Source organism: Lepisosteus oculatus, chromosome 10 (genome assembly GCF_040954835.1).
Source record: "Lepisosteus oculatus isolate fLepOcu1 chromosome 10, fLepOcu1.hap2, whole genome shotgun sequence".
Lineage (NCBI taxonomy): Eukaryota > Metazoa > Chordata > Actinopteri > Semionotiformes > Lepisosteidae > Lepisosteus > Lepisosteus oculatus.
The window spans coordinates 20,727,270-20,742,728 of NC_090705.1; the positions used below are offsets into that span (position 1 = coordinate 20,727,270).

Sequence of the window (15,459 nt, forward strand, 5' to 3'; positions counted from 1 at the left end):
CTGTAAAAGTTGGCTTTTGGGAAGGCAATATGTTATAGGATTATTTAGTAGAGGTTGCTTTCTCTGTTCATCTTCTGTTCCAAACATTTATAGATTTATGGATTTTTTTCTGTCTCAGTAACACTTTGTCTCTAGGCGCAGCTCACAGTCACTTCTAATACCCATTATGTGAGTAGGAGCACTGAACTTCATTGAAGTTTGCAGCTGTAGATCCACTTAAACAAGCAGATAATAAAACCATGCATATGTCAAGAGAAGTTTATCTTCAGAGTCATGTACATGTTCAAATGCTATTTCTTTTAACTTGTCAGTGTCCCACTGCTAAGAATGAGCAATGATGATTTTAGCTGAACTGATTCATTTTTCCAAATATTCTGCTTCACTAGAGGATAGAATCTTTGTAATACTGAGACAAATTCAGGCTCCTGTCTGTACAGTATGTCTGGAACACAGATAGGGGAACAAGGGACAGGGCAGTGCAGGGCAGAGGAATCAATCTGGACAGGAGGGACCAGCTCTGACAGAACACTGCAGCTGAGAAGTGACACTGAGATTGAAAGCAAAGCCCATGATAAAGCAGTGTTACATAGTCAAGTGACTTACAAAAGGTCACCAAGAGAGATTAATATGCACTGTTTCTCACAATAATCTTTAAAAAGGCAGAAAAGGGCAAAACATTCACTTGTGAGACCAAACAAAGGGTTTTCTGATACATCTAGGACTTTCTAACCATGTACTGCCTGAATGCAGGGAGCACAGTAGCATTCAGAGATGAGAATTTTGCTTGTCCCTATTGCATTTGGTGTTTCTGTGTCATTGGGCAGACAACCTATATGACTCAGTAATTTTAAAGAAATGAACAGAAAGTAAGTACCCAAGACTGCAATTTATAAAGGAACACTAGATATTCTGTGGGGGTAGTGCAGTGGTTAGAATTGAACATCACAGCATCGGAGCCATGTGTTCAATTGCAGACCTAGGGTGCTATTTGCATGGAATTTGCATGTTCTCCCATTGTTCTCATGGGTTTCCTCTGGGTACTCCTTTTCCTTCCACAGTCCAAAGACATATTGAAAGGTTAATTGACTTCTGGGAATAAATGGCCCTGGTGTTTGTGTGTGTCTGTGTGTACCCTCCTATGGACTGGCGTCCTGTGCAGGGTGTATTCTGTCTGGCTGATTCAGTCCTGGTTGATTTCAACAATGTTCAAAAAAAGAAAAATTACATGTAAAAAAAACACAATTTGCATTGTATTTACCCATAATTCAAGGGCATGGCTTCAATTGTAAAAATATGAAAAGTTATGGAAGATTTTGCTACAGTATAAAATGGCTCGTCTTTACATACAGTCACTCCCTGCTATTTGTTGATTCTTTATCTGCTGCATAGTTTCAGTGCTGACATACTTAAATCTCATTATTCATCAGTAATGCTTCTATAAACATTCATATCGATGCTGCACAATTAAAGTCTGACAGCATGCAGACAATAGTAAGGAACTACCATAATTCAAATTGTACAGTAAGTGCATTCTGCATTTTACAAACCTATAATACTTTTAATATATCTTTAATCATATTCTACAGATTAAATAAATGTGCATATGCAGTACTAGAATCTAAACCAATATTTATAATATATCTCAAATATATTAACAATATAATTGGTTACTATACAGATCACACTGTTTTCCTACACAACAATATCCAATGTCCAACTCTTTCCCTCCTAACTATCTTTTGTTCATATGTTGTTGTAGCATCACAGGTAATTAACTGTATCTAATAATATCTGTGTATATGCACTTTAGCACAATGGGAAAGTGTTCTTAAAGCATTAGTGACAAACTTAGTGTGAGAAAAAGCAATGCAAAAGCTGCAGCTCAGAGTTTAAAGTAGATGTGTTTCAGTGGTACACTGCAGCTAATTCAAAGTGCCAAAAATGGATGTCTATTGGATTACCAAAAAGTCCAGCACTAGACAATCCTCTGGTGGGCACATCCTTGCTAATAATAACTTAATTATCTGTCATTTTGTTACCTGTTGCACTTTTCAAGAATGTAACAAATAACAGTGTTATAATCAAACTGTGACCAAAAACCCACCAGAACTGCAGAGAATACAAATACACTTTGCTTTGCATCATACAAGTATTAATGCATAAGGTCTCCAGCAGGAGGCTGGTATTTATACCATGGGTACAGAAGTAATTGGGAATGATTGGCCATCAGTGTTAAGTTGAGTTAGTTGGCAGATTTCTGCAGTTAACCTATACAGATATACCCATAACATCTGACACTCCCAGTGACACTCCCACTAGATGTGCAGGACATGATGTTCCATGGAACAGGTTCTTTGAGCACAATCAATGACACCAGAAGGCAAATTCGTCATACATCTGTACAAGAATATTACTATGAGGAATCATATACTACATGCTCATAAAGCAGTGTTAAGAAGGAATCTAAAGATATTCTTAAATATATTAATGCCATGTTGCCTGTAGAAAAAAGTAATGCATGGTACAAATCATCAAATGAAGCTACCAGTAACTGAATGGCCATTCTTTTCTGTGTACAGCAGTAACTTGGAAGAAGAAAAATAAGCTGAATTGTTTTCCAGGGCCCTGGAGTGAGAGCTTTAAATACATCAGAGTTCTCCCTCCCTCCTAATCTATTCTCTTCTGTAGATTTTAATTAGAATGAAGGTTCCTCTTCTCACCACCTCCCTCTCTGTCACTGCTGCAGTGAAACATCTAGTGTAAACTTGGAGATGTGAAACTCTTTGGTCCAATTAAATAATTGAGATAGTTTCAAAGGGAAATGAGTGGTCTCCAGCCAGTAGACCTGTTGGAAATACCCAGCCAATCCCGTGCTTTATCAAGGTGCTGGCAGGCTGATTAAAAATTCATGTTTTAATTAAGCTGTTTTATTATACCTACTTTATGAGCGATAATAAAAGACTGCTCGGAGTAGGAGATACATTAATTTCAGCGATAAAGACTCGAAGGAAAAAGATTTCAACTTCCATTTTTTTCCTTTTTTTCTCAAGTAGTTCATAATTCACCTTTGATTTACGGTAGCTTTGCAGCTGTTGTCATAGAGACTCGTGTTTCAGTGGATGTGCCAGTGTCGTTTTGCATTTGGAATTCTACCTAATTTCAAAAGCATAGCATAAAGACTAAGTGAGAATACTTCATGTGGAAGCAGCCTCTCATTTTAATTCTGCCCAGTTATCTGAACTTCTAGCATCCCTTCCTCTACTTTTTCAGACAAGTTTTCAGAAGGCAAGATTTTAACTTCTTTTAAAGTGAGGGAAATATTTAAAGTAGCATTACTTTAAGAAAGAAATAGAAATAGTAGAAGATGTCCTTATTGTAGGGCAGCATGGTGCACAATTAGCATTGCCGCCTTGCAGTGCTGGGGCCATGTGTTCAACTCCTAGAGTGCTTTCTGTTTGCATTTTGTATTTTTTTTCCTCATTTGCATTGGTTTCTGGTGCTCTGGTTTTCTCCCACAGTCCTAAGGCACACTGGTACTGTATCTTAATGAAAATTGGCTCTGGAGATAGTGTGTGTGTTTGTGTCTGTGTGTGCCCTGCGATGGACTGGTATGCCTTGTGCCTGTTGGTGGTCAGGATAGGCTTTGGCTTCCCCGTGACCCTGTATTGGATAAAACGGTTAGCAAACAAATGGATGTCCTTATTGTAAAATTATCTAGAGAGTACCACAGTACCCTCCCTCCCAATGCCAAGCAATGTTATTCTGCACCGTTATTCTTATAAATAAAACAGAATAATGAAGAGAATATCAGAATGTGCTGTAACTCAGTTACTCACTCCATTCTATACTCATGCAAGTCTTGTTCCAAAAATGCTGTATGACTGTGACTTTTACATATACACAGATTGTACACCACTGCAAATTCACTTAAAAATATAAAAAACAAAACTGGCAACAACAAATAGGAATAGATATTTAGTTCATAGTATTTCTAGTCCTGACTTTTTCTGTGTGCCTTCTCTATTTCACAATGTACAGTATTTATTTTATTAACAGTAAAACAAGTGCACATACAGTATTTTCTGATCTCAAATGCAATGTATTATTCTTAATGTTGTATCTCTGCCTATTTCAAACGGATATATTTCAAGTTCAAAATAGTTTAATTTAATTCAACCCAGAGATGATGTACGGTCCCATGCATGTGGGTTCCCATTTTATTCACGGAAATTTAAAATATGACATTCCTGAAAATTAGGTTATACAAAGCCTCGCTTTTCAAAGCTTCATTAACAAAAAGGGGCAGTTGTTAAACATTTTGAGAACATACCCTGAATTATCCTGAATTATTTAAATATCTGTGAATTGATTTAGTTGCTGAATAGGTAAAAAAACACATTACATTTAGGTATGAATACAGCACCCTATAACATATTACAATATTTAAAAAAGGCTCTGTAGCCTTAATTTAAATCATCCATTATCAGCATTTAGCATCTGAAATAACTATAATAGACAGCATATTGAAAAAAATCGTATCTATTATTCACCTTTATTGTCTATTATTAGGGAAAGCAGACCCATTTTTCAAAACAACAAAGAAATGTAACATTTTCTAAACTGTAACATTTATTTTTCCTCTAATTCCTTATACATGTACAGTATGTTTGATCTTTTGGGATTGATAGGGAAAGAGTTGAATCAGTGCATCTGTCATGTGATGTGGAGGTCTGTAAACTGCACTCACGAATGAACCTTCAGCACACTAACTGCAGTGTGTCTTACTCTCTCAGCATCCATTGCTGGGAATGATATTGGATCTTGGGGATGGAGGTGGGGTTTGTCAGAGGGGGGTGGTGGAATGAGGGTTTGGAGGGTCTCTCCTCCCAGGCTGGGGAACACAAAGGGCCCTCACAGAGCACGGTGCACAGTGGGAGGCTCCGGCCAGATGCCATGACAGTGAGGTATTGGTGGGAAGAAAACAGCCTTCTTGGAAATAGAAACACAGCTATTGTAGTTACTATAGGAACACATTCACCTAACAGCCTGTCAGGAGGCATGAAACATTCTTTTTGCAAGAAAGTAAAGAGCTGGTTTTCTCTCACATGGAAAAAAAAATGTCTCTACTTGAAGGCGAGCCATTCAACATGAAGTACACATTTACCTTCCCTCTACTTATTTGTTCATGTAACAGTGCAATTTCTGATTTAATGTGTAGCTGAGACTGATAAACTGCACTGTTGAGCTATCAAAAACTTAGGTTGTACTAATAAAGCAACATAAAAATAATTTGTTTTCTCAATGTAGAATTGTAGAGACATTATGTTGCAATTTCTGTTGTTTTTCAATGTGGTGATTTTAATTTAAATGCTGATGTATAATCTATCTATGTTCAATAACCTTTTCATCTCTTCAGCCATCTAATGTTGCAGATCCTAAAGTCCATAAGACTCAGTCACTGTATCTTAACTGCCACTTCCTTTTCTATACAGTGCTGCCTGCAGGGACAGAGTCAGTGAATACAGTACTGTTCACACTTGTGGCTTTAAAACAATAATGCTCCGATACTTATTCTTTCGTGGGAGTTGAATCAATCAATAGGCCCAGATAGTCGATGTGTGGCTGGTAAAATATTTATTCAGTATGAAATATTGACTGCCAGCTGTCGTCAGGCAAGCAGTGGATTAGCTCTGTTGGTTTAAGCGCACAGGATTTTTTCACTCAGTAAGATAATGGCTAATGCAAATGCACAGCTGAGCCACACACAACTCCTCGAAGAACTGGAGTGACTTCAGACATGTGAAGCAATCCTTTGTGCTCAAGTCAAATTGCAAAGAACGGTACTTTCAATATTCTCAGGAGTCTTCTGTCAGTTTGGAAGAATTCCCAAGATATTCTCATCTGCTTTAGATTATATGCCATTTCAACTTTCTAATTCTAACTAAAACACATGTGACTGCCAAAAATGAAAACTAGCAAACTCTTTTTTTTCACAAATATTGTATTAAAATATTCCTGGTCAATTTTTGCTAAAGTTTTACAAATCTTTCCTCTATTGCTATTAGAGCCATTGATATATTTTCTTGATATTCTGTCTCTCCATTAACGTTTTCACATTTTTGAAGTGAGATTGAATATGTTGTGTTTTATTTACCATGCAAGAATTCCATATTCATTCATGCATTTCAGTGAGTCATGAAATTCTGAGCATAGTAAAATTTTAGAGCTCTTTAACAAAATGCAGAAGATATAATGAAAATGTTTTTAATAAGCAAACAAATCTGTAAAATATCATAAAACTACTATAGATGGCTTAATATTTTTTCTGACACTGGATTAATCAGTTATTTTTTCCATCTCTTATACTGCTGAAAATCATTCAATTGACTTCATCTGTCCTCTGGGTGTCAGCACTAACATGTTATGGAGAGTGCTGTTTAGTCATGAAATCACAGCCAGAAACTTATGGGCATTCATTGGGGCTAATTTGGTCAGTGCAGCTGTCCCTTTAATGCAGCCATCATTTCTGGTCAATGAATGGTAAACCATGAAGGATAACTATCTTGGCACGTTCTTTCAGGAAAAAAAAACAATGCAAAGAAAAAGATTCAAAAACTGATTCAGAATGGACATTGGATATACTGTATAGTTACTCTCTATCACAGTGCAGTACAGTGGAGGAATTTGTAACTGAATTTCAGTCTTGCACAACGACTAGGCAAAATTAAGAACTCACTGTAATTGGTATCCTCTCATGCATGCCTAGTAAGAATGACCAGGGAAGTCTTTCTAAGGCCAAGAGTATTTGGATTGACAAGTACATGAATGCTGGGGGAAGGAAAGGGCTGCTGAATAATGTAGGAGAGAGAGAAAGGAGTTTGTGTGTGTTTATGTTACAGAACAGCTGTGCCCCATGGAGGAGTGGCACAGTGAGAGAAAGAGGCATGCAGAAGAGCCACAGTCGAAAGCATAAACAAATTAGCACCTGGGAATCTAGCAGGACAACCAGCTACCTGCTGAACCTGCCCAGCAGTCAGCTGGCTTTTTGAGGTGCTGAGATGTTGCAGTTCATTACATTTCATTATATTTTAATCAGCTCTGCAAAAAATAAGCTCTTAACAACAATTACATTTTCCACTCAAAATGAATCTGATATTGATGAGGCAGAATGTGGGCAAGCTGTGAGGGGATCCCAAGTGGCTCAATCAGTAAAGGTGCTTGCCTGAGAAAAGGTGGAGCTCTGTGGCACTCCAGGATGATAGGACTCACTAACCCAGGTGGCAATATGCTGTATAATTGGCTGAGCACCAAAGGAAGAATTGGATTTAGGTATCAGGGCTTTGTCAGAGTCTGTTGACACCAGGGCCTCTGCAGGTGTTTGTACAGTATGCTTTCAGTGATGTCTGTGAAGTAAAGAGCCTCTCCTCTGGTTACTGCTACTGCTGGATTATCATTGAAGAAAGCAAAGGCCACTCACGAGACTCGACAAGATTTTAAGTAGTTATTATTTGGGAGGAGATAACAAAATGTACAGAGTGAGATGAGATGAAGGGAGAAAGGAGTTCCGTGCTCAGTAATGAGAAATTAACCACATGGGACAGAAGTCCCTTCCCTTGTTTGTACCCTAGTATGTTTGTTGACCTCTGTCCTTGCAACTGCTCTTTATCAATATCAGAGAGAGCACTGTCACTAACTGCCACAAGCACATTCAGACGGGCCAATGTTTCCCTCCTTACATCCCACAGTGAGATCATCCAAAACACATTGAGTGCTGGTCAAAGGTGCTGTAATTCCCAGATAATGGCAGGCCTACATTGGCTGAATAATTGTTTTCTCTCAGACATCTTGTGTCATGTTGTTATCTATGCTGTTTCGCCTTCATACCCACCTCTTAACAGCAGACAGCCCATAGGGCAAGAGTAATCACTGAGGCTACATTAATCAAGAGACTTTATATATTATATTTATACTGCAGGAGTACATAATGGACAAGTTAAGGCACTAAACTTCCTTCATCTAAGCTTTTCTACCCTAGGGTACAATTTTTAGTGCTACATTGTATTTCTTGTAAAAAGCCTCCTGTTGACTTTCTGGTTCACATATGAAGCCTGTATTAGATTAGATTATAAGGGAAATATCAGACAAACAGCTGCAATAATAAAATTGATCTTGCAAGGAAGTTATATCTATCTATTATAAAAATACATATTAATTAGTTCTTGTTGGCTCACAATGATGAGGGAGGGTATTGTTGATTCTGTTTAAAATGTATCTGTCAATCATCATTTTTGTCTTTTAACTGTTTATTTTTTAGTATTATACTTGGATCTATCGGCCTCATTGTTGAAATGTGAAGTGTAACAGACCCACAGACATTGGGAAAACACTGTGATACAGTGCCTTCTGATTGAGTGCAACCACTGTGACTCATCTACCGTTCACTGCAGTTAGGGTGCATTTAATCTGCAATCTCAGTACACTCTGTTGAGCACACTCACTTTCTGTCACTGCAGTTTAATGAAAACAAACTTTTGAAAGACATGCGTGCTGACTACACCATCCCTCCTTTTTCCCCTTGATCGAATCTCCTCCTTGTCCATAATGCAGCAAGAATGGATTCATAGGGTGCTTCTCATAAAAATATATCTTTAAATAAACTAATTACTCAAGCCACCCCATGCTCCATTAGTGCCAGAGGTTGTGTTCTCTGTTGAAATGTAATCTAAAGCAGACAAGAGACAGGACTTTTCAAACGCCTTGCCTTTCCATCTCATGTGCTGTTAATTAAACCCTGCGGTCTCTCTGGTTACTCAGTGCCCATGACCGTTGAATCTGCCTTGTTTCTTCAGCTTTATTAATAGAGCAGTAAAAGGAGCCAGGAGTGATGAAAGACATACTGTCGTCTGCCCGGGGTCCAGTTACGGACACCCAATCGATTGCGGCGAGATGACGGTCGGGTGGGGGTAGGAGCATTCTGCTGGTTGTCGATTGCTTCAGAGCTGCCTGAAATACAATACATCACCAGAGATTCAGCTCCCCATTACTGCATGCTTTTAGAGAGGAGCAAGGTGACTTTCCTCAAGTAAACTTCAGCAAGGTCACAAACTGGGGCTGAGAAGTACACTCACCAGCACAAATTGGGTCCCTCTTCAGTAATTCCAGCACCTGGTTGTCAGAATCTTTAACATCACAAGAACACTGTTTACCACTACAGTGGAGAGACAGTGAAACATAGTGATAATTAAAATGGTACCTTTGTTTTGTCTCCTACAAAGGAAGAAGCACATGTTTACGAACAATGTGTTTATTAAAACAAAATAAGACAGAGCCAGGGGTTGGAGCCTGAAACATCCTCATGAGCCTGATTCTTCAATTGCTGGAAAACTTGGCTTTCTGTATCACTGACTGCTCTTTGGGTAGCTTTCTTATTTAAAGCAGTAGAATCATAAGGAATCAGTCAGAAGGGTCATAAATGGGTAGTAGTAGAAATTGACAGAACACAGGCTACACATGAATAACTAGGTTTCTTCTGGTTGTGATGAGGAACTGGCAGAGAGCTAAGGCTATGTCAGTTTGAAATATAGTCTTCGGAACACTGGAACAATAGAAGCATCCTGAATTATTGAAAACATTGTAAAATGTCCTTGGGGGAGAAAAAGAAAACACTGCATTATTCTTTTTTTCATTCAGGCCATGACCATTGAGTGGAAGAAGTTAATACACCCGTTTCATTTTTAAAAGGGAAAGGATGTTATCTGTAAATTGATTTTCCACTGGGCTTACTTTACTTGATTTTCATGCCTTGTGTGGATATATTTATCCAGCTTAACCTTTCTAAAACCTTGTGTTTTAGCAGACATTCCATGTACGAATTCAAAATATGTCTTAAATTGTTTTAAGAATGATATCAATTAATAATGTATTATTTGAATGTAAGACACTTTAGTCTTATAAATATCTCTATTGAGTGTTAAAGGCTTTCATGATCTACTGTGTCAAGACCAGAAGATCAGGGCTCAAAGTAGCTATGGACTAAAAGAGCTCATCTTGTCTTCTACAGTAAGCTTTGCCTTTAACATACAGTAAGTGATTACTGGTGCAGTTGGGTTTTTTTAAATACAATTTAAAAGATATTAAATTCTAGGTAAAATTCATGACAAAAGCCATAAAATGTTTTTGAGTCTGCTAAGTATTGGGGGTTCATAATTAATTGTATTGATTAATCTTCTGTTGAACATCCAACTATTTTATGGTCCATATCTCAAAGACTTCAGTGGAGGCAATTTCACAATTAATATTTACCAATTATCACTAAATAGAACTTTTAAGCAGTAATTAATATTGATTCTGTTTATTCGTGCTTGTTAAATATGTTTTTATTAAATCCCAAATGGAACAATAAAATCATATTACATCTGAAAAATGGTTGCAGAAGTTAAAGCAATTTCAGTTCTTTGTAACTTGTGCTGTGGCCTTTGTGTTTTGCTGCAATATTCAACATAAATCACATTTGAGTGTTTTTAAAAATGTTTATTAAGGTTTATTAAGTTTAATCATTGAACATGTCATGACTCATACAATAATGTTACTAAATGAGTCAAGTCAAAGTCTTTGGAATGGTCTCATGTTATGTGGGGAAACAGATAATGAGATTATGTATACTATGAATAGTGTTATTTATTGGCTACCTAAAGATTCCTTCTTAAAAGATTTAAAAGATTAATTGTATAAATGGTGTGATGTACAGGACTTCAGGACCTTGGACAGTACCCAGTAGTTCACTAGAGAGGGGCCTCACAGTTCTGAAATATCTACTTGTCATTCAGATTTTCTGGATTGCTTTGAAGCATGTTTTCTAGCTTTGATTATCTGGACTTTGTTTTTTTCTGATTTTAGTTCCATATGAGCATGCAATCATTTCATTCAGCTCTCAATGTAATAATTTGCCTTGTTAGGGCTCTTTAGTTGTTCCCTGTCCCTAATAGGTGAATTATTTGAAGATCCTCACAAAAAAAGCAGTAGGATGAAAATTGCAACAGTTTTTGAAGTGAAAGCACCAAAAACAATCAGTCCATTGAAGACATATCTAAGCTGAATCAAGGTGTCAATAAAAAAAACCCTGAGAGAAAAAACGAACAAAACATATTGTGGCCAGGGATTAAATCCTCCAAACCTGGAGATGGGGAGAAAAGTTGGGGGGAGTTAGGAGGCTATTTCTATGAATGTTGTGTGTTTCCGACTATAATATTATTATTTTATATTATTATAGGACAACATTATAGCACTTCTGTCCTGTGACAGTGAAGAGTAGGGTAGTCTTTTTAGCTCCATTACTGAAGCACTAAGGTAATTTGTACATGTGTTTTGAACTGTTACTGTTACAACTCAATGTTCAGGCTCAGAATCACAACCCAAATCAGTCTGGTTTTCAGCAGTCCTCTATAAGTCCTACTAAGGCACCAGTGACATTTTATGGTTCCTGTTCTTTCAAATGTTGCACATACCCAACTAGAATTATTGTAGAAAATAGAGTAAGAGCAGTTAATGTCCTTACAACCACAGGATTTCGCACAGCATTTTTAAGCTCTAATATACATTTTCATATAAGTTTCTCTGTCACACTAATTTTAGTGTGTTTTGGAAAAGCAAACTGCTATTCTTACAAACTAGCACAGTTATATTTAAACTGTTTACTACCTAATAGAAACATACTGAAGTAATGCTTTAAGTACTTCACTGTTAGGAAGAATCATGGATACTATGCTTTCATCATGGTAGTAAATGTTTTATGAAAATGGCTTAAGTGTCCTGTTGGTGATTAGAGAAAATCATTATTTTTCTTTTGAACAACAACAAAACTACAGTCTTATAGTCCAGCTGTCAGGTAAGATTTGTATCACTTAGTAATTGCTTTACAGTAATTAAAACATAAGTCCCTGGGTAGAAGCCATCCTAATGTTCTGCTCGTGCAGATTAACACATATTTGTCTGTGCCTTTGGGTTGAGATTGTCCTTTTATACTCACATTAAACATTCATGAGTGAAGAACTGAAGAGTAAAAGATCACATTCAAACATTATTTGGGATCTGATTTCCATTCCATTTCCAGATCATTTTTCCGAATATGTGGGTTTTATTACACCATATCTGATGTTATATAATTATTGTGTTTACATTCTAGTCTGTTAGTTAATCCTATATGCCGTTTCTTTCCCAAATGGATGGAACCTCATCACTTCTTCCTCATGTTCAGTCTATTATCTTACCAGTTTTCCTTCCAAAATAACAATAAAATGAAACAACAGATGCTGATTTCAGGATGTCTTTAGCTTACACCTAACCAAGCATTCTTTCCTTTTTTACTGTATAAATGATAAGCAACAGCTGAGTCATTTTTTGAAGCTCATAAGCTCAAAGTTTAAGAGACATGTTTTATTTAAACAGTGTAGGAGTCATACACATTTTCTTCCTCATTAATGCATTTTTATCACATTTTCAGCTTGTCGGCTGGAAAAAACATCACAGAAGTAACTATAAGGCTAACTCTGAGCCAAACACTAACCCTAAGAGGACATTTGTGAGTTGGTATGCTAAGGTTCAGCGAGGCAAGGATTTGTCTGGAGACTTTATGAGAGGATACACGTGTGTGTGAGGGAGGATGTCATTCCTTGCCCTTCTAACCCCGGTTCTGTCTGTTGTGCAGGAGGCTGGAGTGGCTGGGGGCGCTGGGCGGAGTGTACCAGTGAGTGCGGAGGAGGGATTCAGACACGCAGCCGCACCTGTCACTCCCCCCCAGAGGAAGCCTTCCTGTGTGAAGGTGTGTTGGAAGAGGGCCGGCCCTGCAACCAGCAGCCTTGTATTGGTAAGTCAACCATGGAGTGCATGCAGAGAAAGACCCAGCATGATATTCTGGCTTTTCTTTTTTTTTTCTAGCTTCTACACAGAAACAACATCTCTTTATTATGCTCTAACAATGCACGTATGGGTGAAAAATAATCATTGCATGCTCCATTTACTCAATGGTGTCTACAAAGAACCTTTCCCAACAATACCACTTTTATGTACCTGATGATTTACTTAAATATTGTTCTAACCGTATGGTTTTTGAAATGTAGAATGAGCAAAGCATAGCTTGAAGGAGGAATAATGTGAGTCTTCATTTCCCTTTCTAGACCAAATGTGAAATTAATACTTCACATTGCAGCTTTAAGGGCCTCCACATAGAGTGAATTTGACTTCTTTAGGGCATAGTAGTTAATTTCACAATGTGGCTGAACTACTAACTGTATTTTATCTATACAAAATCATCTTACTTCACAACATAACCCTGAAAAAACAGATTGAAGCTTGATTATTATTGTTGTTTATTTATAATATCATTAGGTTTTCTGAGATGAAGACAAAAGATCGTCATCATTTCGGTGTGTGGTTGTTGTGAAAACATCTTTTGTTAATTGCATAGTCTGATTATCTTACTGTGGAAATTCAGCACTTGCTGACTAAATGTACGCTGTCAAAATTCTTACCAAACAATATTATCCCTTTCTGCATTGTACAGTTTCTCCTGATACACAGTATAAGCCATCTTTCCTATAGCAAAAATCTCAGGTTTGGTAGCCCCTGAACATGCTGTGCATCTCCAGCTAATGCCAGCCTCGGTCCCTGCCTCTCAATGCAAATCACTCTGCATGTCTCACTTTTCATTTATCTTTGGTACCATCTCAGGAACTAGCTACTTTGTAAATCAACCTTCCTTCGCCGCTGCTTGCACACAAGGTAGCATATGGTGAGCTGACATACAGTACAAACGTCTACTTGAACATAAACAATAAGAATGAAATATAATGTGAGTAAAAGCTAGCGCTTGAAGATTTAACAATGGGATTGTTGTTTTAGCAGATTTCTTCATTCACAAGAATGCTGTAAATTGCTACTCAAAGCAACCTCATTCCACCAACATGACTGTTTGGTGTCTGGCGCAGTTTCCCTGAGACAATTCTATTGCGATACACAGCTGTTTCTTAGCTGTCGGAATGCAGCAAGTAGAATATGAGGTTGCTAACTCTGGATCTTATCCCGCTGTAGGTAAAGTGCGCTATACCTCCCGAAGCCAGTCACTGCGCTCCATCGACAGCCGCAGGAGAGATGACAATGAACAGCCCCGCTATGGAAACCTCTCCCCACAGACAGGTAAGCAATGGGTTGACTGTCTGTCCCTCCCAGGGAGGCATTGAACCTCATGATGATGATGTTGATGGTCATAGACTTTGGTGCGCCAGAGTTTTCTTTACAAGAGACATTTTATACTGGATGTCTTTTAAAAACAGGGTTTTCAAAAAAAGTAGACATTAATTTTCTGCTTCCAATGGCACCATTGGTATAGTGAGATAATAGCCACACCCTAAGGTCAATCCTAATTGGAGATTCAGCATCCCTGCCATTTTTTCAAGAGACAGAATGTCCTTAATTTTCTTAATAGCAGAAATAGTGTTATCATGCCATTGTGGGGTGGGCTGAAGACAAATAGAGCTTGCATGATAGATGTGAATTCATTGTGTAAACACATGGCTTCCCTGCCTGGGCATCTGGTTATGCATAAATACAGTACCTTCACATGGGTGCAGGTGCTTTGGTTTGAATCTCAGTCTCAGAAAAAAAAGAAGTACCTCAGCCTGCATAACTAGTGTGACTCTCAAATACAAATTACATTTAGGTTTTCAATTGCTTTGCCTTTGTTGATTTGGGCTCTCTGTTCAAAAATGTTTTTGACAAGAGTGTTTATCAGAGTGTGAGGATATAATTTGGGAGAACACTGTTTTGCACACTTCTATACAAACACTGGCACGTTACCTTGGATGATGCCCAAAACTGTGTGTTCACTGAGGATAAGCTTTTGAATTAGACACCCATGGTACTCCATTGGCATGTCTTAGTAGAACCTGACCAGATATTTGGAAAATATAGTTTTGGACTTATATGGACAATATACTGCCTTCACCTATTTCCTTTGCCACTTCATACTTTAGAGAGTTTTGGTGAGACAGAGCATACACTAGCAGAGGTGTAAAGTTGTAACTACAGTGCAGTACATCCTGGATGGGATGTAAGTTCATTTCAGAGCAAAATTGCTTCATTTATATGGAGATATCATAAAGAATATCACAAATATGATATTGCAGAGATAGAATTTGGTAGCAGTGAAGAACCCCGAGTACAAAATATACCTAAGGGGAAGACTATTTTAATTTTCAGGAGACATTATAAGTGAATATTGGAAGTTATAGGACTATGTTCACAAGAATGTATTCTTTAAGCAATAAGATGGGATCTCTTTAAAATCCAGTATTATGGCTTTTAAAATAAAGTGAAATAAAGTGAAAGACCTGTTTTGCACTGCTGAGACAAACCACATAAATGCTGATGCTAGCTAGTGGTAGAAAACCTCACTCTGACAGGGAT

The 15,459-nt window shown here is 37.7% G+C and overlaps 1 protein-coding gene across 4 annotated transcripts in view; it reads left to right on the forward strand.

Moving 5' to 3' along the window:
• The window catches only part of adgrb1a (adhesion G protein-coupled receptor B1a), a 112,042-nt gene that overhangs the window by 31,350 nt on the left and 65,233 nt on the right, over positions 1-15,459 (forward strand). For all 4 annotated transcript variants that reach the window (XM_015357160.2, XM_015357161.2, XM_006635692.3 and 1 more), the window contains exons 3-4: positions 12,704-12,862; positions 14,086-14,190. In XM_015357160.2, the coding sequence (XP_015212646.2) occupies positions 12,704-12,862; positions 14,086-14,190 (264 nt within the window). The remainder of the gene's footprint in view (positions 1-12,703; positions 12,863-14,085; positions 14,191-15,459) is intronic.